Source organism: Urocitellus parryii, chromosome 4, assembly GCF_045843805.1.
Source record: "Urocitellus parryii isolate mUroPar1 chromosome 4, mUroPar1.hap1, whole genome shotgun sequence".
In the NCBI taxonomy this organism is placed as follows: domain Eukaryota; kingdom Metazoa; phylum Chordata; class Mammalia; order Rodentia; family Sciuridae; genus Urocitellus; species Urocitellus parryii.
In genome coordinates this window covers 191718001-191745836 of record NC_135534.1, presented here as the reverse complement: position 1 = coordinate 191745836, position 27836 = coordinate 191718001, and the positions used below count along the sequence as shown (strand labels likewise).

General features: G+C 56.4%; 1 protein-coding gene across 1 annotated transcript in view; it reads right to left on the bottom strand.

The window, feature by feature from the left end:
* Znf618 (zinc finger protein 618) overlaps positions 1-27836 on the bottom strand; it is a 149448-nt gene that overhangs the window by 38797 nt on the left and 82815 nt on the right. Inside the window, exon 3 of the mRNA XM_026393322.2 lies at positions 10159-10418. Coding sequence (XP_026249107.1) covers positions 10159-10418 — 260 coding nt within the window. The remainder of the gene's footprint in view (positions 1-10158; positions 10419-27836) is intronic.

Sequence of the window (27836 nt, the reverse complement as noted above, 5' to 3'; positions counted from 1 at the left end):
CTGAACTCCCCAGAGAGCGCTTCAGATGGGTGAAGCTTCAGATAGATGGCATGGGGTTTAGGTCCATGGCAGGAAGCCAGGCAGAGCCCATGGGACACAGCCTGGCAGGGCCCCTAGGAGCAGAGACTCTGACCCTCCCCTCCCCACCCACCAGGCCCTCGCAGAGGCTGGATGCCGCCTGCGCCCAGGCCCTGCTCTTCCCAACACAACAGCCAGGGAGCACCTCCGGGCACAGAGACCCTGGGCCAGTCTCAGTGCTCTAGAAAGGCTGGGGCAGGACTAGGAATCTGCCTTTTCCAAAAAGGTCCCAGGGGATTCTGGTGCCCCGTAGCCAGGTATGGGGACACTGGCTTTAGGCAAGGCCTGGGAAGGAGCTCAGCCTCATAATTCCAGCTGTGCCTCAGTTTCCTCGCTGGAAAACCAGGGAGTGCAAGAGGTCAAGGTCAAGACTGAATCAGCGTGAACTGTGCTCTCATCCCAACCCCGGACATCTGCCGAGGCACCAACCACCACTCTTTGCCGTGCCTGGAAGCTAAGGCTCTGTCCCTGGGTGTGGGCTCCAGGAGTCAGAGTCAGCAGGAGAACGCTGGGTGGGCAGTGTGACTGCTGGCTTGGCACTGGCAGCCCTCGGCTGCCTGACCCCACACACATCCCTTCACCTGCCCGAGCCTTGGATTTCCTACCTGTAAAAGGACTACGCTCTCCACTCCTAGTCTCCACTCCCCGTAAGTGAGGTCAGTCCCGTGAGCCAGCGCACAGAGGTGGAGGTGACGAAGAGTGGCCGGCGCCAGTGCTACTACTGTGGATCCTCCAGGGCGACTGTCATCCTAAGGCCCATGTGGGACCCTGCAGTCTGTCATTTAAAGGTCTGCATTTGTATTCCCTGTCACATGGGAAAACAGACCAACACGTGGAGGGCCAAGTTCACACTGCGCGGCTCTCTGTATTTAGCCCTGTGATTGGCACACAGTGAGGGTGCCATAAATTCTTGGTGTCTTGCTGCTGTACTCATCTGTCACCAAGTGACAATGACCCTGACCCTCTTCTGGCCGCCACTACCCCTCTTCAACAGTTTCTGCCAATTCCCCTTCAACTGAGCAAGGATTTATTGATCATGTGCAATAGGCCAGGCACTGAGGCCCCACCAGAGAGCAAGATGTGATCTCTGCCCTCCCTCTAATGGGGAGCAGACAGGTCACCAGGCCCAGGGACAAATGGGGCCTGCTGTGTACCAGGCACAGTGCTAAAGCCCCGCCTGCCATGGACTTCAGAGAGGACTTCCTGAGGTGTGGTCATCCCTGCCTTGACTGGTTCATGGTGAGTTGGGGCCTGGGGGCATGGAGGTAGAACCCAGCCCAGCTGCAGTGAGGGGCGGAGTCCATGGGGTCAATACAAGTCACACCCCCTGGCTTCAGAGGATTCTCCCCCTTCCCCTGGAGAGAGCCCCAGGCACAGGCAGCCTTGCTCCAAGGCCTGGCCCCACCCAGGGAGTCCAGGCTGCTCCTGGGCCTTGGCCTGTGGGCATGGAGCTTTGTGCTCTAGCAGGATGGGCCTGCCCTCGGGTTCCCATCTGTGGAGGGTGCCAGGTGGACAGAGGTGGGGTGAGACGGGGAAGAGCTCACTAGAGCCGCTGCCCCATGTGCGGCGCTATGAGCCAATCTGGGTTCAAACATCAGGTCGCTGTGTAGGAGTCAGGGGAGCCTGGGGCAGGCCTTGGGATGAGTCACACTTCAGGATTCCTCTCTGCAACATTGTGCCCACAGAACAGGGGGACCGTAACACTGTGGTCCTTATCGCAGAGCACGGTACAGAGCAGGCATTTGATAAAGGACAGCTGCTGTTATCATCGGCATTTACAGTTTTTTCTTTGGCGTTCAACTTCCTGAATGCTTCCCAAGAAGCAGGATCGTGGCCAAGGGACTGTGAGGAAAGACCTCCCAGTGTGGCCGGTCCCCGGGTCGGACTGAAAAGTCCTGTAGTGAAGGACGCCACTGCTGCTTAACCCAGGGTCTCCCAGACACCTGTGGCCATGGGGCCCTCTTGTCCCTGCCTTGTTTCACAGGATTGTGACTCAAAGGAAGTGCTGAGGGAGGGGTCCCAGCTTCACAGAACCCAGATTTCCAAACGCTCCACCCTCCCTCTGTCAGCCACTGTTTCTGGAGCCCCAGAGCAGACAGGTGCTCTCGAGGTGGCGCTCACAAGGTGACAGGGTGTTGTGGATGGTCCCTGTGCCTGAGCCACTGCAGGCCTGCTTCAACAGGGACTGCAGCTGGGGGCTACTCAGTCACCGCCACCTCATGCTGACCTGGATCAGGCCCTGTCCCTCGTCCATCACGTACCCGGTGTACATCTCAACGCTTGGTCAAAAATCCAGGTCCCTGAATACCGGCCTCGCACAGATCCGCAGCGGGGGCTGGCTTCGGGCGCTTTTCCATCTGAATTGCATAAGAAATCAGAAAGAGCCCTCAATGCGGGAGAATGCCAGGGAGTTGGGGAGGGGCGGGTCAGTGGGGGGGCACAGGGCCTGATCCTGATGGCCTGTCCCCTGCACCATCAGGGCTTCAGAATCCTCGGCTGCATGTCGGGATGAGGGGCCACCTCCTCACTCATGAACTCCTACTGCCAGGCAGCCCCCGTGGGGTCCCCTCGCGCCCCTGCAGAGTTCTGTTTCTGTTCTTCACACCTGAATAACTCAAGCTTCCTTCAAGATACAAAGAACTCACTACCAAGGAGGCCAGAAACAGCAGCCCAAGATAAAACCCCCTCAAGTTTTGTGTGTGTGGTAGACAACAGGCACTCAATAAATGATAGCTTCTGTTACCATCAGCCTTTCCAACTTTTGGGGTGTGTGTGTGGTGGGGGGGGGGACTCAACTTCCTGAATGCCTCCCAGGAAAATAAGGAGCATGTTTTTCTCTATATCCTGGTGCATCACACGATCATAACTCAAGTTTCTGCCCCCAAACCTTCCAGTAAGATGACCTTCCATGGAGATGTGCCCCAGGGGCACTGTGCCTGTGTCCCCTGGCCACTATCACCCCCAGGCTAGTGCAGGGAGCACCACAGGAGCTTCTCTTTGCTCTCTGCTCAGTCCCCTGCCCTGCTGATGCCCTGCTGTGCGTCCTCCTGGTCCTCTGGTCCCCAGCTGCTCCTGTCCCTTCCTGAACCTCAGTAGTCACCGTCACCACCCACCTGCTCAGTGCCAGGCTCTGCAGTTACGTGCGGCAATCGCCCAATGCACAGGGCAGCAGGTGGCCATGGGGTCCCATCCCAGGGCTGCCCTCCAGCTCAGGTCATCCTCATGAGCCCAGCAGGTAAGTGATCACCATCCCCATTTTTCAGTGGAGAGAATTGAGGATCAAAGGGGCGACCAGCCAGAGGTTGCTGGACCTGCCACGCCACCAGCTTCTCTGGGACAGCGCCTTGTGCTTGTGAGCAGTGGCCACTGATAGCCCTTCGGGCCTCGCCTCCCTTCTCCTGTTCCCAAGCCTGCTATCCCACAGGTGAGCACACGGTCCTAGAGGTTCATCAGCCAATGGCGGGAGAGAAAATGGGCTCAGGGCCAGCCTTCAGGCTCCAGAGCCCTGGGTGCCAGGTCACTTCCTGGATGCCGAGCGAGCCGTGTTCCCGCAAGTCGCGGAGCTCCCTGCGGCTCTGCAGGGCAGCAGAGCCCCCGTCGTGTCTGGTGCAGCCACAGGGCTCCCCAGAGCACCCCACTCAGTGTCCTGGCTCAGCTCCAGGATGGCAGGCAGGACTCACCAGCACAGGAGCCCAACCTTGTGCCCTTCCGTCTGTCTTGCGCTGCAAGGAGTCCCCAGTCCCCAGCCTACAAGACGAGGAGTCCTTGTCAAAGCTCCCACCTGCACCTGCTGGAGCACCTGGCAGAGGCCTAGAGCACCCGAGGCAGCCTGGCGAGGTGTGTGGGGAGATGTGGGCGGGGCCTACAGAGGAGGCGGGCTCCCGAGGACAGGGAACGCGGGTGGCAACACTCAGCTACCATCCAGGGCACACAGTTAACTCTAGGGAAACTGGACACCTTTCAGAAGAAAGAAAATATGCAGGACAGAAACCAAGGCTGATGAGAGAAGGTCACAGGTCAAGTGCTCAGGGGATCCCTGACTTCTTAGTCCCAAGGCACCGCAGGAGCTGGGCCCAGGGTTTGCCTGAAGACAGGGGTGCTTCGAGAGGACAAGTGGACAGTGGACTTCTGAACTTTCCAAGAAGGGATACAGATCCTAGGGGGTTGTGGCAGCTGTCCAGGGGACAGTAGTTTTAAGTCAATTCTCCAGACATCAACTTCCAAACAGACTCTTTCCTAAAATCAACGCACCGGTGCTGGTGGCAGGGGGAGGCCCACACACTGGTCCCCCCCACACCCTCCTCTCACCCTTCTCCCCTTTATAAACCAAAGGGCATCCTTTCCCCACCCTAATCTTGCCACAGTGCCTCCCTGGGGAAAGCCTCAGGGCTCCAAGCACAGAGAAGATCCGAAATACCAGGGCTTGGAAGGTGACTGGATCTAATGACTGGGGACAATTCCATTTTTGAATCCAAAGATTTCCAATTCTCTGCTTTCACCCCAAATAAAGAAGGATCTAATAGAGCTGTTAGCAAAGAGACCGTTAAAAATCCCGTCAGATCACAGACTCCTGCATGATTTTTGTCATACATCTTAGAAGAAGTTCAAAGAACAGAGTGACATTGCTGAGTGACACCACCGACAGAGTGCCAGCCACTGCCAGCTCCTGATTCACACACTCAAGCTTCCTAAGCACTTCCCTCTGTGAACACCAAAGACCAGGAATGAGATGGAGGCCGTCTTGCCTCATCCCAGCAACGAGAAACAGGAATTTGCAGATACAGGAGCCAAATGAGGAAGCAAGCAAGCCCCAGCCATTCCATCGGGAAGTGTGCTTTCGATAATTTTTTACTTTTACATTTGCTATTTATCTAAATTTGCTTTTGACGAATTGCATGCTAATAACAACTCAATCTGAAAAAAAATTGTGCTTTAAAATGCAGGGCTTTATGATCTCAGGGATTTTTTTTTTCCAGAAATTTCTACTTCAATTTATGTACCTCTTGTTGTGGTGGATGAGTGTGAAACAGTGATCAATAAAAGACTTTGAAGCATAAAAAATATATTACATTAGGATAAAACCCCGGGGGGAAGTGGACTGGAAATAAGAGTTCAAGGAGAAAAAGGAAAGATATAAAATACTTGGCTGTTAAAGATGAGCTTGCTCTTATGTTTTTTAAGTGACGATGGCGGATATTCAAATAGCAATGCTGTTTCACGGATTCCCTTGGATACTTTTAAAAGAGAGGTTCACAGCTTTATTTCCAAAGTGCCACCTTTTTTGAAATACAGTATTCCAGAAATCGTATCCTTTGCAATTACTTAAACTTTGGATAGAAACGTTAAGACGTCAGCTCAAAAATGTGAAAGAACAAACACACTGTGTCTCAACACTCTTTTAGGAGGCAACAAAAAATGATAGTTCCTATCATTCCCGGGTCACCTCAGAGGTGTCAATGTCCCGATGCCTGCATCTGGCTTGCTTTCGGCTCTCCCTTAAGCCCTTTTCGTGTCTACCACTCCTCTCTGCCCTAAGGTTCCCTCTGGAAAGACAGGCAGACATTACCCCACCCACTGACACTCAGGAGCTTAGGAACTCCCATTCCTGGTCCCCTGGCTTGTCCATGTGCAGTCCAGGAACCCTTTCCAACAGGGACCCTCCAACAGGTCCCTTCCCACTCGAGACCACCAGATGGAGCGTCGCTGCAGAGACCAGACGGGCCTGGAGGGCAGCCAGGACCCCTTCTTTCCGCGTGGCGCTGCAAAGGGCTGCGCGCTGGTTCTGGCAGGCCTGGGCGCGAAGCCCTGCCAACAACCCACTGAAACAGGACACTAGCTGTCAGCTGGCTCTGCAAAGCAGGACCTGGCATCTCCACCGCCTGAGCTTGTCACAGGCCGAAACCCACGTGGCCGCGCCCCAGTGGCTGTCAAGCTCTCTGCTGCTCCTCCCAGAGCCCAGCCCAGCTGCCACCTCGGGACTGAGGCTCCCTCCTCGTCTGCGCCCCCTCCCTGGGGGCTCAGAACTTGCCTAGAAACCCTGCAGATTCCTGACCCCCGACTCCATTCCTAGAGCCCCCCCAGGGACCCCCCCCCTCACCCATCTCCCTTACACACTTACATCGGGGTACCAAACCGTTCCTCAGTCACCACGTCCTTCCTGTTACTGAACTGAAATCGCCTCCTGGTGACGTCCCTGTGCTGGTTGGGCCCACCCAGAACATGTCTGCTGCATCGCCCCCTCCCCTCCCCCGACACCGCCCTCCTCAGGGCACACTGTCCCCGGCTCTTCCACAGGAATCCTCCCCACGGTTAACTCTCTGGAATAACCTGGCTGGTCCTTCGTGAGAAGTGGGGCCCAGCCGAGGCTGGATGGCTGGCTCCCTCTGTGGGCCCCAGCGCGGCTGGGTGAGCGAAGCCCTGACACAGCCCGCCCAGTGCCTCGGACCACGTCAACTCCCCAGGCTGGGCCACCGGGGTACCCTGTGGCATGAGCCCACTTAAAGACCTGGCTCTAACCACCCCCACCTCTCCAGGACCCCATGGGCGGTTCCCTCCTTGCCTGACTTTCAGAAGCGGGTGCAAGGTAGGCTCTGAGGTGAGTGTCACCACCTTGCTATGTGACTCTGGGAAGGGCCCTTCCTTTCCACGGGCCTTCAGCTGCCTCTATAAAATGAGGGGGTCAAGGATGTTAAATGGACAGCACATGTCGCCCCACCACCTACTCCTGGATCCAGGCCGGACATCAACCGTCGATCATGCCACCCCCTAAGTCCTCAACACAGAATTCCCAGCAGCCACCGCTTAGACTTGACCCACCAGGTGAGATCTATCTGCCACCTGGAGATGAGACAAGTCCGAAAGGTTCCTTCTCACACTGGCTTTTTCTTTTCCTTTAATGCCTTTCTTTCCTGAAAGGCCAAGCCAGTCTCCTCCTCAGCTGCAACCACGCCCCCCAGCAGGAAGCCTGCCCTGGGGGAGGTGAGATGAGCCCCCTGGGGCCAGCAGGGAGCGCTCTGGCCCTGCTGTGGTACAGCCTCCAAAGTGGCAGCTCCACCCCAACCTGCCCTTGGCCCCTACAACTTCTTCCACAAGCGTGTGCCAAGACCAGGTGACTTAGATGCTTCACAAGATACTCAAGTACCGGAGGGAAGTCAGGGACTCGCCCAGTGCCAACTTTCCTCCCCAGCCCGTTCCTCTCCGTGTCACACTGGCTGACCTGTGAGGCCGGGGGAGGGAAGCAGGGACCATGATTGTGCCGCACCTTGAAGAGCACTTTCCACTCTGCACAGCACCAGCGTTAGGGCCCTGGGCTGCTGACTAAGCACCCTGTCAAGCGCTGTGCCTAGGCTTCTTCCCGTCCTCACGTAACCCGGGGAATTTACAGCTGAGGCACTGAGACACCCAGAGGGCGAGAAACTTGCCTGGGGCACCACACCTCCCACGTCACAGGCCCGATCCCCTCGCAGTCAGAGCCGCGGAGCTCCTTCTCGGGCAACACTGTGCCCTCAGTGCCAGTTTGGATTCCCACACCCAGGAGGTGGCTGGGGCAGGAACGAGGCCTCATTTCACACATGAGGACAGTAAGACAGACGGACCAGGGGCCTCACTGCAGAGCAGCAGCTGAGATGGAAACCTCATCGTGGCTGGCACCAGGCTCGAGGACCCAGGGGCTGTCCCTGTGCAGGCAGCGTCACAGGAAGGCTCCGACACTTCCCTGGCTTGGATGCTCGAGGCTTCCCTGGTGGACCTGGGCCCCGGCTCCACTCCAAGACTCAGATTCTGCTGCCCTCACTGGGCATCTCCTGGTAAGCATGAGACAGCTGCTGGGTCTGGTGAGTCTCACGGTGCACACCAGAGAGAGCAAGGGCATGTCCTCTTCCCAGGAACAATTCCACCCGGGGGTGGGGGAACTCAGTCCTTGACCCCGGGGGTGGGGGTGAATACTGACGGCAGGAGGGCAGGTCCAACCCCTGAAAAGGCTTGTCTCCTTTGGCACTAAACACATGTTCCAGACACTCTGTTCACCCACATTCCGGCAGTGGAAGGATGACTGTTCCCAGTTTCCTTGACGTTGGGTAGAACCATGTGATTATCTCTAGCCAATGGCTGCGAGCGGGCTTAATACCGCTTCCTTTTGACTACAGCCAACGATTGCCAGGGGAGCCCACCCAGGGCTTGTTTGGCCAGCAGAATTCTACATAAGGGCTGATTTCTGTCTGAGCCTAGAGGAAGGCAGAGCCCACTGTGACCCACATGAACATGCAGTGTAAATAAGAAATAAACTTTTGTGGAGTTTTAAGCTGCCAAGATCTCTTTGTTTGTTTTAGGACCTTTTGTTACTGCAGCATAACCCAGCCCCATTCCACCAGTTACAGTACCACTGTGAACATCACTTCCGGAAGCCAGGACCTTGCTAGGTACCATGGGCAGGAGTGGGGAGCAAGGGGACAGAAATCAGGCAGGTCCTGGAGCTCCAAACTTGAGGGGTTACCAGTCACCTGGCAGAGACAGACACAGTGAAGCCCTCTACTGTAAAGAGACAGTGGGAAGGTGTCCTAGTGAGGGCCAGGGTGGAAACAGACCCTTCTGACCAGAGGGATCAGGGGACGCTTCTGAAAGCAGAGGGCACAGGTGTGGGGTGATCTGGGAAAAGGGCAAAGGCAGTCCCAGGAGAGGGAACAGCAGGAGGCGAGAAGAGCAGACTGCTCTGGAATGAGAGGTCTGGAGAGATGAGCAGGACCTGGGGCTACGGAGGACCTGAGGCCATCAGAGACGGGAGAGAGTCGGTCCTGAGGCTGACCAGCAGGGAGCGGCACGGTCAGGGGTCTGCTTTGGCAAGGCCTCCCTGGAGCCAGCGGGCAGAGCAGGCGATGCTGGGCAGGGAGACACAGGTGTCAGAGGTGCCGCACGACCCAGGCAGGGCTGATCACGGCCCGGACAGCAGAGGAACGGTTGGGAAGGGGCATGAGGCCCAGCCCAGTGGCTGGGGAGTAAAGGCCATAGGACCTGAGTGGAACCAGGTGAAACAGACACAGGGACCTTCACCATGAGGCCCTGAGGGCCACACAGGGTGCTGCACACCAGGCAGATGCAGGCACTTAGAAAAAGGCAGGCCAGACCAACCAGTGACAACGGAGGCAGCGGCACTCCCAAAGACACAGCAAGCTCAGGAAACGCGGAGGGCGGCGCGGATGGAAACAGAAGCCCAGGGTCTGACCAGACACGGCGACAAAGTCAGGCTGAGGACCGTGGGCTTTGTTTCACAGAGCAGGGGTTGCAAACTTGTGGCCCTTGGAAAGACTCAGACCCACAAATAGGTTCCGTTTGGCAGATTTCAAAAGTGCAATTTGTTGCCAACACTGAAAACCAAAAGAATTCACATCACAATGCTCGTTCCTGGCGTGCGATTTGTGAGAGATCTGGCAACGCTGAGCTCAGAGACCAGCTGAGGAGCAGCCACCCCACGTGCGAAGGGTGAGGGGGCTCCAACTGGACACGGTCCCCGCCACCTGTCCTGCTGGCTCCGCTCTACTTACACGAAACAAGCCTGTTTGTTGGGCTTGTGGGCAGCTGAGCTGTGAGCCTGGCAGTGGCACAGGAAGCCCTGTGGGGGACCCCGGGAGAGGAAGGAAGAGAAAGCGTTGCTAGAAAGCTGGTTTCTACAGCTCCTCTAAGAGGGCAAGGTGTGGTGTCACTAATCTGATCCTGACCAGGAATCTGCTCGGGCAGGACCTGAGCTGGGAGCTGCCCCAGGAACCGTGATCAAACCAAGGAGGGGGAAAGGCAGACAGGCAAGTGACCAGGGAGACGCCGGCCCCACAGGGGACTCAGGAGGCCCACAGAAGGTCCTGAGCCTTTGGCTGCCACGAGGGCCCGACGGGTGGGTAGGGTTTTACCCGCCGGGGCAGGAAGATAAGAGCCTGCAGAGAGACGCAGAGGTGGGTCTCAGGAGCACAGGCTGCCTGGGCTGCTGCAGGCTCTCAGCAGAGGACCGGGCAGAGGCCAGGCCCACTCCCCCACGATGCTAGCCCCACATTCCCGCCCTGGTCCTGGCCCTGAGCCTCTCGGCTGGGTGCTCACCAAGGGTCTGCTGGTTGCGGACACCGCCAATCACCACGCAGATCTCTGCAGGCACGTCGCCTGTCCCGTCCTTGCTGACCACCTTCTTCTCCTCCTTGGCCTCACCCTGCCAGATCACCTCCTGGATGTAGTCATCGGGCAGCTCTGTCTTGACCTTCACCTCCGTCATCGTACCCTGTTCGGCACTCAGCGAGGCCTCAGCTGGCGCTGGCTCTGGGCCCTCCACCTTGGTGCTCTTCTGGCTGCGCTTCAAGCGCTCCCTAGGAAAGAGGAGAGTCTGCTCAGAGTGGACACCATCCCTGCTCCCAGGCCCAGCTGGGAAGCCACCAGCACAAGGCACCACAGAGACACACAAGGCTGCGTATGGAGTGGACAGAAGGACCCCCAGCCCACTTAGCTTCCCACGCAGTCTGGGTGGCTGCCCCAAGGCTCCCAGGGGGGTCATGAAGCACAGTTTGAAAACTGCCAGGCTGATATGGCTCCAACTAATGTTACCATTAGGAGAGCGGGAGTCTCAAGAGGTCCAGATGTGCCCAGTTGACTCCTGGCCCTCGTTTGTACTGACCACAAGTGAGTTACCAGTGCCCTAGGAGGGTACCTGCAGCTGGCTAAAATCTCTTTTTCTCAAACCTCAACGTGCACCCCCACCGGCTGGGGACCCTGATCACTGCAGGATGCTGCAGCAGGGCTGGGGCCTGGGGTTCTGCGTCTCTGACGAGCTCCCGGGTCAGCTGGTGCCTGCTCCTCACACCACGTGTTGAGCAGCCAGGGTTTAAGTGTCTGGCGCAGGCCAAGCGCGCGTGCTGCTCGCTTCCCTCCTTGGCAGGCCGCCTGGAGAGCTCTCCAAGCTCTTCCTGCTCCTGTTTTACAGATGGGGAAACTCCAGTCCCCAAAGGCTCCCGCGATGGCGATGTTGGGAGCCAGCCCTCAGGCACAGAGGTGGCTCTTCCAACACCAGAGAACCTGGAGCCGCAGGGTCAGCACTGAGCAGGGCAGGGCAGGCACTATGGAGTCTGTGTCACAGGAGGGCACGGGGGTCAGGAGCAGAGTCGTGACGGCCCTGGGCCACCCACAAAAATAGTGTCAGGCCAGGCCCCGACACCCAGCCCAGAACCCATCTCAACGAGACTCTCCATATCACCCTGTGGCCCTAGGACCTCACGAGGTAGGGAAACTGAGGCGTGCCCACGCTGGAAATCGTCAGGTGGCTAGCCCGAGCAGGCCGCCCTGGCCATGCCGGCTTCTCCAGTGCCCTGAAGGGCCTGGACTGTGACCTTTAAGGCTGGCTCAGGCAGAGCCCCCGGGCACACCTACTGAAGCACTTGGGGGTGCCGGAGCCAGCGGCAGGCTGGGCTCTGGGCCTGGAACCGCAGGGGCTTGCTGTGTGGCCAGGCCAGGACCCGTCTCCTCTCGGGGTCTCAGCTACTCCATCTGCCAGGAGCCTGGGGCGCCTCATGCCTGCTGGCCCCACTCCAGCTGTCGCCCAGGTTGGAAATAGTTAGGGTATTGAGCCAGGAGGGTAGGTGGGGGCAGCCAGCCAGGAGCAAGCAGAGGCCACCTGGAGGTGCTGTGGGTCACGGTGCCCGCCCCCATTCCTACGCCCTCATCATCCCTAACGTGACTGTGTCTGGAAATCGGGTCCTTAGGAGGCAGCTGGGCTTAACAAGGCCAAGAGGGTGGTGGGCTCGTGAAGGGGTGAGGTGGCGTTACCAAAGACCGTGTTCTTCTCCCACAAGGACAGGGCAAAGGTGGCCACCTGCAAGCTAGGAAGACCCTCACCAGAACCGGAGCAAGCTGGGCCCTGACCCTGGGCCTCGGGCCTCCAGACTCTGGAAGAGAAACTGCTGTTCGGTGGAGCCGCAGGGTCTGTGCGCTCTGCTACGGCCGCCCACGTGGGCCAACAGGCCTTGGACAGCAGAAGGCCTGGACAGGGAGGCTGGTGACACCAGCCCTGGTAGGCAACGCCACACCGCCACTTCTGCTCTCAGGCCTGTGCCAGCCATCGCATCTCCTAGCCTCAGTTTCCCCATCTGCAGACCGGAGCCTCGGGAGTTGTCGCGTGGGTTTTCATCAAGCACAGGGGGCGCACCCACAGTGCCCAGCCTGCGACCGCTCCCACTGCCGTGAAGGACAGGCCCTTAGGACCCTTCTCACCAGTGGGCGCAGGGGTGCCGCTCCCACCGTGTCGCACGCCGGCACCAGACATTGTCCCGGCTCGGGCTCCTTCCACAGCAGGAAACGTAAGCCGATGGTCCATGCCTCAGAAGTCACTGGCTCATCTGTCTGGGAACCCTCTGGCTCCCCGTGCCCCAGGGAGTGTCCTAACGCACAGATCCCTGCATCGGACCAGCTCCTCTCTGCCTCCCACTCCAGGAAGCCCAGGCCCTGGCTGGTGGGCTCACATGTCCAGTGGTGTCAGGACGTGAGAGGCACCTGTCACAGGCATCCGGCGCTCAGCCTCAGAAGGGAGCCTCCCCACCTGTAGCCCTGGCAGCCCCCACGTCACCCACTTCTGAACTTAAGGATCCAGAACAGAGTGGAAACCCAGGGCATCTGAGCGAGGGGCAAGACGGGCAGTCCCCTGGCTGCTGCGCCTCCCTAGGGGACACCCCGAGCTACGCTGCCGTCCTCGCAGGCAGAGAAGCCTGCGGCTCCGGGCAGCCAGCAGGTGTGAGAGGTCACAAGGAACCACCAAGGCTTTGGAGAAGGAGGCTCTTCCGTTGCTGCAGCCGGTCAGCAACAGAAGTCGATGCCTGGGGCAGAGGCCCCACTCCCGGAGGCAGGAGCAGAGGCCGGGGACGTCCCTGTGGGACGCAGGTGTCATGGAGTGAGATGGATCAGCACCAGGCTTGGAAGTTGGGTCAGCCCAGGGATAAGTGGTGGAACCACGATCTCAAGTCATGGGTGACGGTGCTGCCAGGGCAGATGCTTCCCTGGCGCCCACCACCCCTTGCCGTGGGGAGGGAGAGAGGAGCTATGGTGTAAGCGTGGCCCCAAAGGTTCCTGTCCTGCAGGTCTGGTCCCCAGCGTGGCCATGTGAGAGGTGGAGCCTAGCGGAGGTAACTGGGGTCACAGGTGCCACCCTCGGCAGGATGAACATGTCCCACAGGGTGCGTCCGCTCCCACCAGGGTGGGCTGCTGGGCAACAGTGTCCCGCTCTCTATTCACACCAGCTTCCTGTGTCCCCAGGACCGCTCCCTCTTAAACACGGCTCCGCCATCGTGATGCCATCTACCCTGAGGTCTCTCCAGAATCCAGGGCAGCCCCACGACCCTGACCCTTAGGGACTGTGAGCTCAATAAGCCTCTTAATTCCTTCCTTCCTCCCTCTCTTTCTGTCTTTCATACCAGGGACTGAACCCAGGGGTTCTTTTCTACTGAGCCACATCCTCAGCGGTTTTCACTTTTTAATTCTGAGACAGAGTCTCACTAAATTGCTTAGGGCCTCACTGAGTTGCTGAGGCTGGCTTTGAACTCGCACTCCTCCTGCTTCAGCCAGCCTCCTAAGCTTCTGGGATTATAAACCTCTTTTCTTTATAAGGTATCTAGTCTTGAGTATTTTGTAATAGTAGCAGAAAACAGACTAATATAAATAGTGAGCAGAGGGTGCAAGGATAGGACCTTACATGGCATGGATTGAACAGGCTGTGGATTTCGACCGACAGACATTCAAACCCAGGTTCTACCACTGTTGGGTAATGTGACAGAGACCTGTGAGGGAGTGAGGACCTTGTCTAGACCTGTATATGCAGCAGAGACTGACACACTGATGGAAGAGCCAGCAATGCACTGTGTTTTTCAACATGAGAGAAACTGCTAGTGTTCCCACCACTAGCTGAGACCACATGGGGCTAACAGTGGGCCAGTCCTGCCTGTCCTGAGGTTCACTGGACACAGAGACAAGACAGGAGGTGATGGAACAGCCTCCTCCTCAGAAGCCCGTCACCTTCCTCCACTGCCCATGTTCTGAATCTGACAGACTCAGTGTCCCTCCCTGCTCCTGAGTCCTCACGGGTACCGGGACACTATGGTGGGGAAGGGGGAGCATGGAGCCACACAAGCTGGGTGTAACTCCCATCTGCCCACTCACATGCCCTGTGACCTTGGGCAAAGACTCCTCTCCAACCCTCAGTTTCCCTGTCGGTCACAGGGGACCATGACCCTCACTGGTGCAGGGGTGGGAGATGACGCCTGTGAGGAGCTCCGCCAGGGACCTGGTGTGGAGTGGATGTGCACAGATGGCAGGTGCCTGTACTACGGTGGCTTAGTTCATGACGTCCTCCTCGCCTTTGGGAAGGCTTCACAGCTTGGAGTCTGAGTTAGACTCCCTGTCTGAATGTCACGTCCACCTTGCACGCACAGGTGACGCTTACAGCTGTCCTCCCACAGCGTGCTAATGAATTCATCTCGGGGCACTGGTCACCTTTCTGACCTCCCTGTCTAGCTTCTAGCTCATCACCTCATTTTACTTCCTCTGCAGCCCTGGCCGCTCTCTAAAGATATCTTGTCTGTTTATGACTCACCAAGCCGTTCACACCTACGAGCAGGTCTTGGCAGTCTTATGTAGTGCTGCATTCCTAGCATCCAGCAGGCACACAGTAGGTGCTCCATAAATGCTGTACTCAGTCAATGACCAAAAGAATGACCACCTCCTGATAAGATGGCAGTGGGACTCAAGCCTCGTGTGCCTCCCGAGGGTCCCCTGGGATGGAGCGGATCCTTGATGTGGGTTTGCAGAGCTGAAGGACATCCATTTGCAACAGGCCTGGGTAGGAATGCATCACTGGTGACCCTCTCCAGACCCAGGGCACAGGGCAGAGGCGGGACCGAAGCCCATGAGTCTGGATTCCCCACCCTATGTCCCTTCTGCAGACCTACCAACCCCAGAAGCTGGGAGGTAGGAAGCAGGGCCATGGCTCTCCCGGTGGGAGGGCAGCCTCTCCTTGGCTCCTTCCCCCTCACCCTGTACCCCAACACCCAGAGGCTATGCCGGGTGATACAGCTGCAGCCGTGTGACCAGCCTGACCCCTTACTCAGCCCCGAGAGGAAAGAAGCTACCCTCCTTCACCCACAGGCACCATGGCTCACCACACCCCCAGCCCCAGCATCAAGGACACAGCAACTTCCTTCTCCTCCCCCGACTTCTGTGCTTTAGATTTACAAGCCCAAAGATGCTCTTCTCGGATGCTCTGCATTTAATTAGGTGTCCTAATAACAATGGAATTGCAGAAGTACTTATATCACTTTGAATTAGTGGTGCAGCTCCTTCTAACTTCCTTAAAAATTTTTTTTCATATATCATTTTTTAAAATAGAGCTCATTATTTTAATTATATCCATTTAAATGTACAGTGGAGCCCTTGGATATTCTCAGCACGAATCATTAGGTATATTAGTGAAAAAGCACTCGGAATCTATCTACATGCTGACACTCCATAATCTATTCTATTTGTGTCGCTGTAAAATAGATTTATATATAGATAACTACAAAATAGTTGCTCAAGATATGCTATGAATTTTATATTTAACCCAAGTCACACTCCAACATAAAATCCAAAGTCGGGCACTAAAAGGATATTTTTCAGTCAGTACCTGCTATATGTGGTCACTGGTTACTGCTGACGCGGGTCTGCTGGGAGGGAAGCCAGACCCAATGGGCCCCTGCCCAAGGAGACTGGGAGCCCTGGCCTTTCTCTCAGGCAATGGTTCTCAGAGTATGGCCCCCTTTGAGAACTCGGGGTTCCGTCACCAAGGCTTCGAGCACATACATAGCTGGAATGGGGAGGTGGCTGTTACAGTTTGGACCTAGAATGTTCCCAACGTTTGCCTGTGAAAGAGTTGGTCCCCAATGTGACAGTATCAGAGGTGGAACTTTGGAGAAGGGACTCGACCATTCGGAAGGCTCGAGGCTCAGCAGTGGGCTGACCTGATGGAGCCATAACCCCACGGCAGGACTGGGAGGTGGTGGGAACTGAGGAAGCAGGGCCTCACGCAGAAAGTGGGTCTCGGGGGAGAGGGGGTTGTATCTCCAATCAGGCCCCTTCCCCCGTCTCTGCTTCCTGGCCACCACGAGCTGAGCAGCTGTGCTCTGCCAGGCCTTTGGGTCCTGACGTCCTGCCTCATCCAGGCCCAGAGAGATGCAGCCAGTCGACCTTGGACTGGAACCGTGAGCCAGAATGAGCCTTTAAGTTGTTCGTGTCGGGGATTCTGTCACTGCTGACTCACGCGGGGGTGTAGACAGGCCCTCCCTCCCCCTCCTTCAGCACTCACGGCTCTGCCTTTGGTTTTGACCCACACACATCTGGACCTCTTCACTTCATAGTGGGGTACAGGGTGCCCCCCCAAATAAGATATGTTCATATCCTGAGCCCAGAATCTGTGAATTTGGGAAAAGGGCCTTTGCAGTGTAGCAGTTACGGGTGTTGGCACTGAGCTCACCCTAGAATTACTGGGGGGGCCCAACACGCACCAAGGGTCACTGTAAGACAGGGAGGACCTGAGACAGAAAGGGAGGAGGCACAGAGACGAAGAGGAGGCCGTGTCACTGCAGTGACAGAGAATGCAGTGATGCGGCCACGAGCCAAGGAATGCTGAAGGCCACCCGAAGCAGGGACAGCCTAACAACAGGTTTTTCCCAGAGGCCACTAGAGAGAGAACCACCCTGGGGACACGACTTCAGACTTCTGGTCCCAAGAACTTTGAGACAATAAACTTCTGTTGGTTTAAGTCACCCAGTTCACAGTACAGCAGCCCCTTTCCCTGTGGGGGACATACCGCAGACCCCAGGTGGGTGTGTGAAACCATGGTAACCACACCCAACCCACAGACACTGTTTTTTTTATTTTCTGTGCTGTCTTGTTTTTTAGTGTTGCCTCACAGCCCAGAGTTAATTTATCCTTCCACGTTTTACACCCTAGTGCCTCCTTCGCATCACTACTCTTGGCCATTATTAAGTGATAAAGGTTACTTGAGAACAAGCACTAGGATACTAGTCAGAGAGTTTACCTGAGAACCGAGAGAGGTACTAAGTAACTAGTGGGCAGGTAGCACATACAGTGTGGATACCCTGGACCAACAGCGAACGAAGCAGGACTCCGTTGAGATTTCATCATGCTACTCAGAATAACCAGTAATTTAAAACTTACACATGGTTTATTTCTGGAATTTTCCATCTGATATTTTTGGGCCACAGTTCTAAAATTGCAAAAAGTGAAACTGTGGGGAAGCGGGAACTACTGTCATTTGTTAGAGCAGCCACAGGAAACCCATACATTCTATAGGACTACATTTGAAGAAATGGCTTGAGAACAGTAATGCTTATAAGCCACTGCCCTCCGCTACCCACAGCTTTCGCTCATTTTGTTCTTATGCATCCCCATTACTGAGTCTGGACTGTCCAACGTGCTTGAAGACTGCAGGGGAGGGTTTTCAAAACAAATCTCTTCCTCTGTGTTTTACCTGTTAATTCAAGAGCTTATACCCCCTCAGTCACAACCGGCACCACCGGAGCCTGGGGCCAGATGGGGAAACCAAAACACAGAACAGGACCCATACTTTGTTGACTTCCACACCCCGACATTCACAAGTGAGTAAATGGCAGAGGGATGAGCCTAGTCTGAAAAGTAACTCTGGCTCCTGTCTGCTGCTACCACTAAACCCTACAGCCCCAGACAACGAACCACGTAACTTAACCACAGACCTGAGGCCTGAAGTCACGCCATCTCTGGGCAGGCTGGAGAAAGAGGCCCAGGGGATGCCAGGTGCCCCAAGGCCAGGTGACATTGTTTCTAGGCACAATTTCTATAACATTCCACCCCAAAATGCTGACACTTGTTCTATCAAGTCATGGTAAATATGACAAATTCTCAGCCACCTGAGCTTCACTCTGGTTTCTGCTGCCAATTCCCTAGGCTGCCCTTTCTGGGACTCGGGTTTTACTCTACATAGTGAGATGGCTCTCACTATGTGGCTCAGACTGGTCACGAACTCCGAGGCTCAGGGGATCCTCCAGCCTCAGAAACCCAAGCTGCAGGGACAACAGCCATGCACCCGTCACCGGCTGCTGGGACTCAGTCTTTCCGTCTGAACAACACAACGAGTGGGCTGGAATCTGAGATGTCTAAAGCCCTGGTAGAGCCCCGCCCCTCACCCAGCAGATCAGCCCGAGGACCACTGCCCTTCGCCCAAGGGTGCCAATTACTCTGGCCCCTCGGCAGAGACAACACGAGGGGAGGGAAATCCTCCCATCCCAGTGTGTATGGACACCTTGCTGACCTGCCTCAAGAACTCAGCTTCATCAGAAGACGCCACTCCGTAGAGAGGACGACCATCTGAGGCAGAGCTTGCTACTCTCCGCAGATGCACGGACGCTGGGAGGTGAAATGAATTCACACACACCCAGGCCCAACTCCAGGGCCCAGTCGACCTGCTGCGGAGGCCGACTTCAGACCAGCCCCCCACACCCCACGCCCCACTCCCACTCCCACTGATCAGTGCCACTGACTGGCATCTGCTTGCAGACGGTGGCAGGCCCTCTCCTTGGCAGTACTCCTTAGTCTAATGAGGCTGCTGCCTTGACCTCACCCCCAGAGCTGTCCCTCTAAGGCCCCCTGTGATGCCTGCTATTCAACTCACGGCCCTGTCCCCTGTCCATGCAGCTCACCTCCCACCAGCAGCCCTTACAGAGCCGCCCTCTGCTCTGATCCACTCTCTTCACTTGGCTCTGGGTCAACCGAGGGCCAGGCCTCCACAGTGGGGCCACTCTTGTGCCCTCGCTGAGGCGACCTCCTCACCTCCTGACTGTGTGGGCAGCCCCCAGGGTCAGTTCTAGAACTCCTCTTTATCCACACCCCATGATCTCAGGAAAGCTCATTCTTTCAAAGAGTAACTGTATGACGGTGAATCCCAAGTCCCACCTCCCGTCACCTCCACCCCCGAACTCCAGACCTGCACAACCATGTGCCTGACACCCCCACTCAGTGCCACATGGGCACCTCAAATGTCACGGGTCCTAAACTGAGCACCTGCTGGGCCTCACTCTGTGCCAAGACAGGACAGTCCTGCCCCCGGCCCAGTGCTCTCCCCACTCAACCCCGGCTCTCTGACACCACGACCCAGCAGCTGCAGCCGGCTCCACTTCAAATAGCATCCTGTCCCCTGGACAGCCCCCGACTCCTCCCTCTCTCTCACCCCCACTAAGGAACCTACCAGCACATCCTGTCACCTCCACCTGCCAAGTAGGGCCAGACCCTGACTACTGTCACTTCCCCACGGCTACCACTCCAGCTTGAGCCTCCCTCCCTCCCTCCCTCCTGCCCTCATCACCTGACGACCAGGCTCTCTCCTCCAGGTTCATGGCCCCCAGTCTATGACTGAGAGAGCAGCCAGAGCAGGTAACTCCTGGGCTCATGGCTGAGGGCTGAATCATCGATGGTCCTAGTATCCACCCAGCCGTGCTCTATTACCCTGTCCATGTTGTCATCTGTTTCCCCAACTGGAGTGCAAGCCGCAGAGGGATGTGACTTGGTCTCACGGGCCCAGAGCACATGGTGACGATGGTCAGTAAGAGCCGGTCCACCCCGAGAACCAGGTAAGGTCAGCATCAGCACCTGCCGCGTCGGACACCCGCAGGCCCTCTCTGCAGTCCATCTCTGTCCCTGCAAGTGTCGATGGTCCCCGGCTTGGTGAACACGCAGCAGTGAGTACTCAGAACCGGGCGACGCCTCGCTCACACGGCCCTCAGCGGGACGGGGGCTGGGGTGTTCTGCGGAGGCCAGTTTCCTAAGTGCCGCTTAGTCCTTGAAAGTTGCTCTTATCTTTCTGATAAAAGACTTCCTAAAATTCCCCACTTTGTGAAATGCCAAGATAGGGTCACCGGGCGACATCCTGACATCATCTTCTTCTTCTTTTTAATATTTTTAAGTTGTAGTTGGACACAACATATTCATTTATTTAACGTGGTGCTGAGAACCAGTGCCTCTCCCATGCCAGGTGAGCGCTCCCCCACTGAGCCACAACCCAGGAGGTAGGGTCACCATGACCAACCCCAACAGGAACAGACTCAGGCCTCAGGGGACAGGTGGCTGACCCTCTAAGGTCCAGGGCCTGCATCCTCACACCATTGCTTCCAGAAATGCCTTTCTCCATGGTCCCTCACCCCCTCAAGTAACATGAAAAGTCACTGTCATGGTTTGGATGTGGTGGCCCCCCAAAAAGTTCCTGTTAGAAAGTGCAGGAATGTCCAGAGGTGAAATTAAATTATGAGAGTCGTAACCTCCCCGTGGATTGACCCACTGACGGGATAATCTGGGTGGGGGGAGAGCTGGAGGAAGTAGGTCACTGGGGAGTGCCTTTGGGGACCTGCCTTGGCTCTGGCCGCTGTGCCCTCCCTCTTCCGCCTCCTGCTCCTGGGAGGCGGGCAGCTTTCCTTGTCCACACCCTTCCCTAGATCCCGGCCTCCCCTCGGCCCAGAGCGATGGAGTTGGCCGACCATGGACTGAACCTCTGAAATCGTGAGCTCAAGACAAACTTTTCCTCTTTAAAGTTTTCTCGTCGGGTATTTTGGTCCCGTTGATGAAAAGCTGTGTGACACAGTGGTGACAGGAACCACCAGGACCTATGGAGCGTGTGCAGCACTCCAGGTGTGGCCCTTTAGGCCAAGCAGTCACCCTCTCAGAGTTCCTTCCGCCTGACGCCTTCTACAGAGGGCAGTTTCTGTCTCACAGAAAGGCGTGGGTTGGCCTTTGTCACTGTCTCTCAGCTTTCTAGTGACAGAAGCAAGTCTACCAGGTCTCCCGACTCCAAAGCTACGACTTCTAACCATCTGGACAACTCTGGCTTCCTCTTCTCAAAAGAACTGAGAAAACAATAGAAATACCTGTTGAATGAACCAACAAATACGTGACTTCACCCCAGGAGCTTCCTGAGATGGGGCCCACCTTCCCTGCCTCCTGCTGGCTCCAGGGAGCCAGGCGAGGCACACGGACACCCCGAAACAGCGGCACAGAAGTGAGGAAGGAAGGAAGGGAGGCTCCCCTCTCCCCTCAGCCTCTCCCCTCGGCCTCTCCCCTCAGCCTCTCGCCTGGAGCAAGACACAGGCCACCAGCAGGAGGGATGAGCGGCCCTGCACCTGCCGCTCCCCTGAGTCTCGAGTCCGCACACGTCACCTGCTCCTGTCACCCCCTCCTCTGTCACCCCCAGCTGTGACTTCCACTTCTGTCGTGTATCGCTGATATATTTTAATAAACAGTCAAGTAGAAAAGATTAGATTAATAGATTGAAACTATTAACCTATTAAACAACTCTAACCAGTCTAAAACTCAAAATAACCCACAATGCATAAATATATCATTAGTCTGAGATAATTCTTAGGCACTTAATTTTCTTCAATGCTCGGTGTCACTCAGCCACAACGTCGGGTAATACTGCACTTTGGAAAGACGACATTAAGATTTAAATATTAAGAATAAATTCCCTGGTTAATTGAAACCTAAAGTGGGGGAAGTAGGGCCCTGGCAACCCCGCCAAGGCACGAACCCTAGAATGCGCCAGGTGGGCCCTGCAGTTACAGCCGGGGACTTCCTTAGCTGGTGCTCTGGCCCCCGGGAGTGGGCCCAGTCCAGGTCTTTAGAAGGAATTAGCGCCGACGGCATTGTAATAGCACACGGCCTTGGTTCTCCAGTGGCCTGGCAGCGGTGCGACTCTGACCTGTCAGCAACATGTGGACAGCCACCCGTGTCCTCCTTGCACACCTGTCCACACACAGAGCGAGGCGAGGCCACCTGCAGCTTCTCCTCACCACGCAGGTGGGGAATGGAGGCCACAGAAGGGCCCGTGTCCACTGTCCTGCAGAGACCCTCCAGGGCACACACAGGGTTCCTGCAGACCACAGCGGGCAGGCAGTGCCGGGGAGGAAAGAGTGGGGCTGTCCCCAAACCCACGTGTGGTGTGAAAATGAGATCAGCGTGATCCTGCCCACCAGCGACTTCCTGCCGAGACTGTGACTGAGCCATTATCCCTGTCTATGCTCTGACCTGGTCTCCCTGGACCCCCTCCTCCTAGGAGTGGTGGGGCGTGAGCTCCTCAACAGGACCCTGCTCCTCCACTTCCCTGCCATGGGCCCGCCACACCCCGCTGTCGCTGTCCTTGACGGGCTTCTTCCTGCTGCCGCTCCAACTGGCCTCCCTCTACCCACCAGCCGTCCTCAAGACAGAGGGCGACGCACGGAGGTCTGCCATAAAGCTCTCAGCACTCCTGAGCCTAGGGTTACTTACTGCCTAGAACAAGTGTCCCAGGATGCACAACAGGGACTGTCTTGGCCACAGGTCCAGCACTCAAGAGAGGTACAGTTTCCTTAACCCACCCAAACCTCCCTCTGCTCACGTGCAGATCAGGAGTGACACTAAAAACCAATGGAGAATGGAAGGACAGGTGCATAGGAGGCCCCACGCAGCACCTCGCCCAGCCGGCCCTCCTATCCACAGGGCCCACCTCCACTGTTCCACCAACTGCTGCCAGAAAATACTCGGGGAACCCGAGTCTGTACTGAACACAGACTTCCTGTCACTGCTCCCTACACAGAGCAGCCTCACAACCACGCACACGGCACTTACGTGGCATTAGGTGCGACAACTGATCCAAAGGTGATCTAGGGGTACGGAAGGACGCACAGGCTCCGTGCAAACGCTGCGCTGTTTTTTATGAGACTCAAGCACCCTCAGATCGGTATCCATGGGGTGCCCTGGGAGCAGTCACATGTAGATTCTAAGGGACAACTGGACCCCACAGGGACCCTGTTAGTGCTCTTTGCTACTGTTCCCACGAAGCCCTCACCAGTCAAAATGTGAAAAGCTTGGTCCAGCTATGAAAAGGACGAGCTCTCAGGACAAGGACAGAGTACTTCACACAGGAAGGGAAGGGAGGGGTCTTCAGCTAGGAGCGGGAGGGGCTTGGGACACCCCAAAGCCAGGCTCACAGTGGGAGGAGCAGGGAGGGACGATGCAGAAGGTGGCCGCGCAGCCCACCACCCTCCTTCACCAGCCACTCTGCGTGGAGTGCAGAGGAAGCTCAAGCCCGGCACGAGCCATCCAGCCAGTGAGGGCCAGGAGAGGCCTTCTGCGATCAAGGGCCTTTGGCATGACGGAGCCGAGGAACAACAGGTCTGGGCCTCGCAGCGACCACCGAAGGCTGCTCCTTAGGACGTGGCAAAATTCTGAGCGCTCTGAACTGATATCCCCAGGTTCAGGAGAAGAACTGAGTTTGCTCCTGGAGCACCAGCGGGAAGGTGGGGCTGGGTAGGGGATGGGGCAGTTTCCCAAGAGACCCCCAGCCCAATGCTCTTTGCTGGGCCACCCAAGCTCAGGTGCCCTTTAGAAGAAATGACCCATGGATTTTTACACACAGGAATTGTGGTTTGCATTTCTAAGACTGTCTCCTGAGGGCAAATTTAAAGCTGCCTGTGAATTTTCCAGAATCTGCCCTCTTCTACAGACTCTAGGGTTAGTGGTAATTGGTTAAGCAGAGGGTGAACTCTGCCCACCAAGGAAGTCTCTGGCCCCTCCTGATAAGGGTACAATCCCCTAGAGTCAACCTGCAGTTTATGAGTTTTGTCGACCAACTTTGCTCAGAGTTGAGCAGGGGAAGACTCTATTGTTGGAGATAGAATCTGAGCTCCACGCACAGGAACATAACTTAGAGTCAAGATGAGGCTGTCTTCTGCCTGAAATGGTCCCGGTTTCCAAATAATTTGTTCTGGGAGTACCACACTGTCCACTGACTAGCACTAGGCCGAGTGTGACTGTGAAATTTTGTGCAAATGAAATTAATTTGTTCAGGATGATTTTTATTTTATTGTTGGAAACCAAATGCCAAATAAGAAGATTATTTAAAGAATAATTACGCAGCCACACACACGTGGTTACGATTAAATGGTCCACTGGTACAGACCTTGGCTTAAAGGGGGAGACCCAGCTAGTTCCAAAGACATTTTACTATTAGAGTGACCTCAGAGGAGTCTATCTTCAGTTCACTCTGAAAAAGAACGATTCCAACTGTCAGGCATAGCCACAGTGGTGCACACCTAATCCCAGTGACTCAGGTGGCTGAGGCAGGAGATTCTAAGTTCAAAGCCAACCTCAGCAACTCAGCGAGTCCCTAAATCAAAAAGTAAAGATGGGTTGGGGGTGTGGCTCAGTGGTAAGTGCCCTGGGGGCAATGGGGGCAATCCCTAATTTAAAAAAAAAAAAAAAAAAAGAAGGACACCAGTTACAACCTCAGAAGGGAGGCTGAGGGGGGCAATGTGATCTGGGTAAACTACAAGACCTGATCCTGGCCCTCCCACAGCAGATGTCATGCCAACATATCATCACTCTCTGCTCCACATTTCCAGGGGCCCCGACCTCAGGCAGTGTACAGCCAATGTCCTAGCACCTTTCCTCGCTGCCGCAGCAATGCAATCAGTATGCTCCATCCCCACTCTCTTCCCTGTGTCCAGGCTCCCTGAGAAACCAACTGTCACCCACGGCTGCCCTCTCCCAGGAATCCAGCCCACATGGTGGTGATGAAAGTGTTTACTGAACACCTACTATGGTCCAGGCACTGTGTGCAGGTACACGCACTGTAAGTAGACTTAGTCCTCTGACAGCACTGGGAAGGTGGTCCTAGTGACACAATCCCTGTTTTACAGATGAGGAAACTGACAGGCAGAGAGGCTATGTGACCAACTGAGGTCACACAACCAGGCCACGGGCAGCACCAGGATCTGCACCCAGGCTGTCTGAGCTCTTCCTCTCTGGGCCAAGCTGGAGAAGTGAGGAAGATGCCCAGCAGATCAGGCAGAGAGGGCAGGGAGTGGGGGCTCTGGAGGGAAGGCCACCCCAGTCTGGGGCCATCCTAGGACGGAACAGGAGGCTGTGCTTTTCTGGACGTGGGCTTCAATCCGGAGCCCTCAGGCCTGGAGACCGCCTTCCAGACACTCACTGCTGGCACAAATCAGGAGCCACTGAAGCAGGAACAAACTTTATTTCTGAACTCCACCAGCACACTCCACACAAGCTCCTGGGAAATCTGCCGAATGCCACGTGGCTTCTCCAGGAACCAGCCACAGGAAATATCCCTCCTCCGGCACTTCCCCAACCAATGGGAACTCTCCAGGAATCCTCTCGAGAGCTCAAGCAGAACTCAACGGGAACTCCGCCAGAACTCAAAAGTCATCATCTTAATGGCTCGCTAGCGTCACCTCTCAACCACCACTTCTGGCAAAAATGCCATGCGTCATCCCGACTGGGCTGTGGCCCTCAACATCTCCCCCCTTCTGTTTAATTAAACAACAAGCAACGTGGCTTAGGGACCGTGCCTGTTAGGCTGTCCAATATTACACTGTCATCTGTCCCCCTCCCCAGGACACCACTCCACAGGGGCAGGGCTTTCTGTTCTGTTCAGTGCTGTATCCCTGGCACCGAAGGCAGAACGTAGCGCTTAGTAGGCCCTCTGTAAATACCTGTGAAGTGAATGCATGAGACTTGGTTCATCATCTTCTCCCTCCAACCTCCCATTTATAGGATCCTGTCTCATGTTAGGCAGCTAGAATGTTCCAGGGAGCAAGGGATCACATGACCTCTCTGCTCTAAAATCAGAGAGTGGGACTGGACAACTGGCAGAGCCCTTCCGCCCCAGGCCTCCAGCTCACAGACGGCATCGCTCTTCCTCCCTGGAGCCTGCAACTGCACGAACCTGACGGCAACAGCAACTCCTTCAGAACTCCTCCCCGCAGAGGCCCCAGGCCCAAGCCCTGGAGTAAGCGAGGCTCGGCGGCCGCCTGGCCATGTGAGCTGTGACCTGCACACCAGGTCACCCCCGACCCCGGGTGCTGGGTCCCTGGTCTTGTAAAATCCGCCCAGGCTGGGTTACAGGGAAGTGAACCAGGCCACGCTCGGCTGTCCTTCAGATCCAGAACACACCTCTCCTTGTCCCCTCCATGTAACACTGATTCCTTCGCAGCCCGTGCTGTTGGTCTTGGGGTCCAGCCAGAGGCCCTCTGGAGAAATAACAAAATTGTGTGTTCCAGGCCAAAAGGCGGCGCGGGATGAAAGCAGCGCTGGGTGTAATAACAGGGCAACAAGGCAGGACCGGAGCCAGGCCCGACCGGACGGGGGTCCTCCCAGGTCACTCCTGCCCGTGGCCCTCCAGCCTCACTCTGACTTTGGGGAGCCTCCACACCTCCGGTTCTCATCAGAAACGGAGACTAAAGAGCTCTGAAGCCCTACAGAGCATCCCCCGGTCTAAAGCCACCCGGGGGCGTCAAAGCCACTAGTGGCAAGGCTAGGGCCACTGCTGCAGTTCTCCAGAAGCCTCAGTGTGTCCTTCACTCCTCAGGACGCAGAGATGGCCTTTCAGAGAATGCTACTGGTTTTACTCCCACAATCACAACATACTCACCCGGGAGCACCCCCAGAGCCCAACCTCCTTGACAGTCCCCGGCCCCTCAGGGGCTCCTGGAACTGTCAACTGCTGACTCCACATGGACAAGCAGGAGGGGGCAGCAGGGAAGTGCAGGCCACACACCCAAGGATCCAGACTGGGAAGCAGCCTGAGCCCCGCGGACCCCTGCGCCTCGCCTTCCCTGTCTATAAGTGGGAATGCTGCGAACACCTCCCTGGCAGGGTCGTTGTGAAGACGACACCCAATAAATAAATGAATGACTACGTGCAAACCACTCAGCTCAGAACTGGACGTGGAGACAGGCTAAATGACAGTCGTCATTCAAGGCAACTGTGCTTTCACACTTCTGTCACACCCAACCCTCAGGTTTGTGCTGCCTTCCTGGTGGGCACTACAGCCCCGTGGCAATGGCACGGGTTCAGTCACTACGTACCTGCGGTGGAGAGCCCAGGCTCCTCAGAGAAGAGACGGCACACATGGCCCCCTTCCCCTGCCCCGACCAGCAGGCATCTCTAATCAACCTCCGCACTCGTCCCCGTGGACTGCAGCCTTGGACTGGGAACACTCACCCCGCAGCTCTGGGCAGCCACGAGCACCACTGGAAAACCTGCCTGCTGTCCTCTGCCCGCCACCACCAGGCAGAGCCCCTATGAGAGACTCAGGCAGCACAGGGTCAGGTGAGGACCTCCCACAACTGGGATGAGGTGGACTTTCATCTTGTGGCTCACTGCTGTGGACCCGCCACTGTGCCCACCACCCACACACTCTTAACACGTCTCCTGGGTGAAGACATTAGCATCTGGCCAGCGGAGCCCACAGCACACAGAGTGAGTGCCCAACGAACACAGCAGGAAGGACAGTGGTGGGCCAGACCCTGGCCTGAGGCCACCATCGAGTGGAGAAAGCACCGGCTGTCAAGCACACAGCCACTTTCTCCCCTTAGGACCCTGAGCAGCCCCTCCCCTGGTCCACAAGCACAGTGACAGGGTGGGGACACCATTCAGGACTTCTAGTCCTGACTTCAGGTCCACCAAGTGCCTCCACCCACCGCTGACCACTCTAGGGACTCCTCCACCAGGAGTCCAGGACACAGGACGCTGGGCACCCAGGTTGCCACTGACATCTGCAGGCCCACATCGATGCCCAAGACAGACATGGCCCCTGCCCTGGGAAGCTGCCACTCCCAGAGGGAAGGAGAAAACCACACACATGCAAATAATTCAGCTGTGTGGGCAGGTGACAA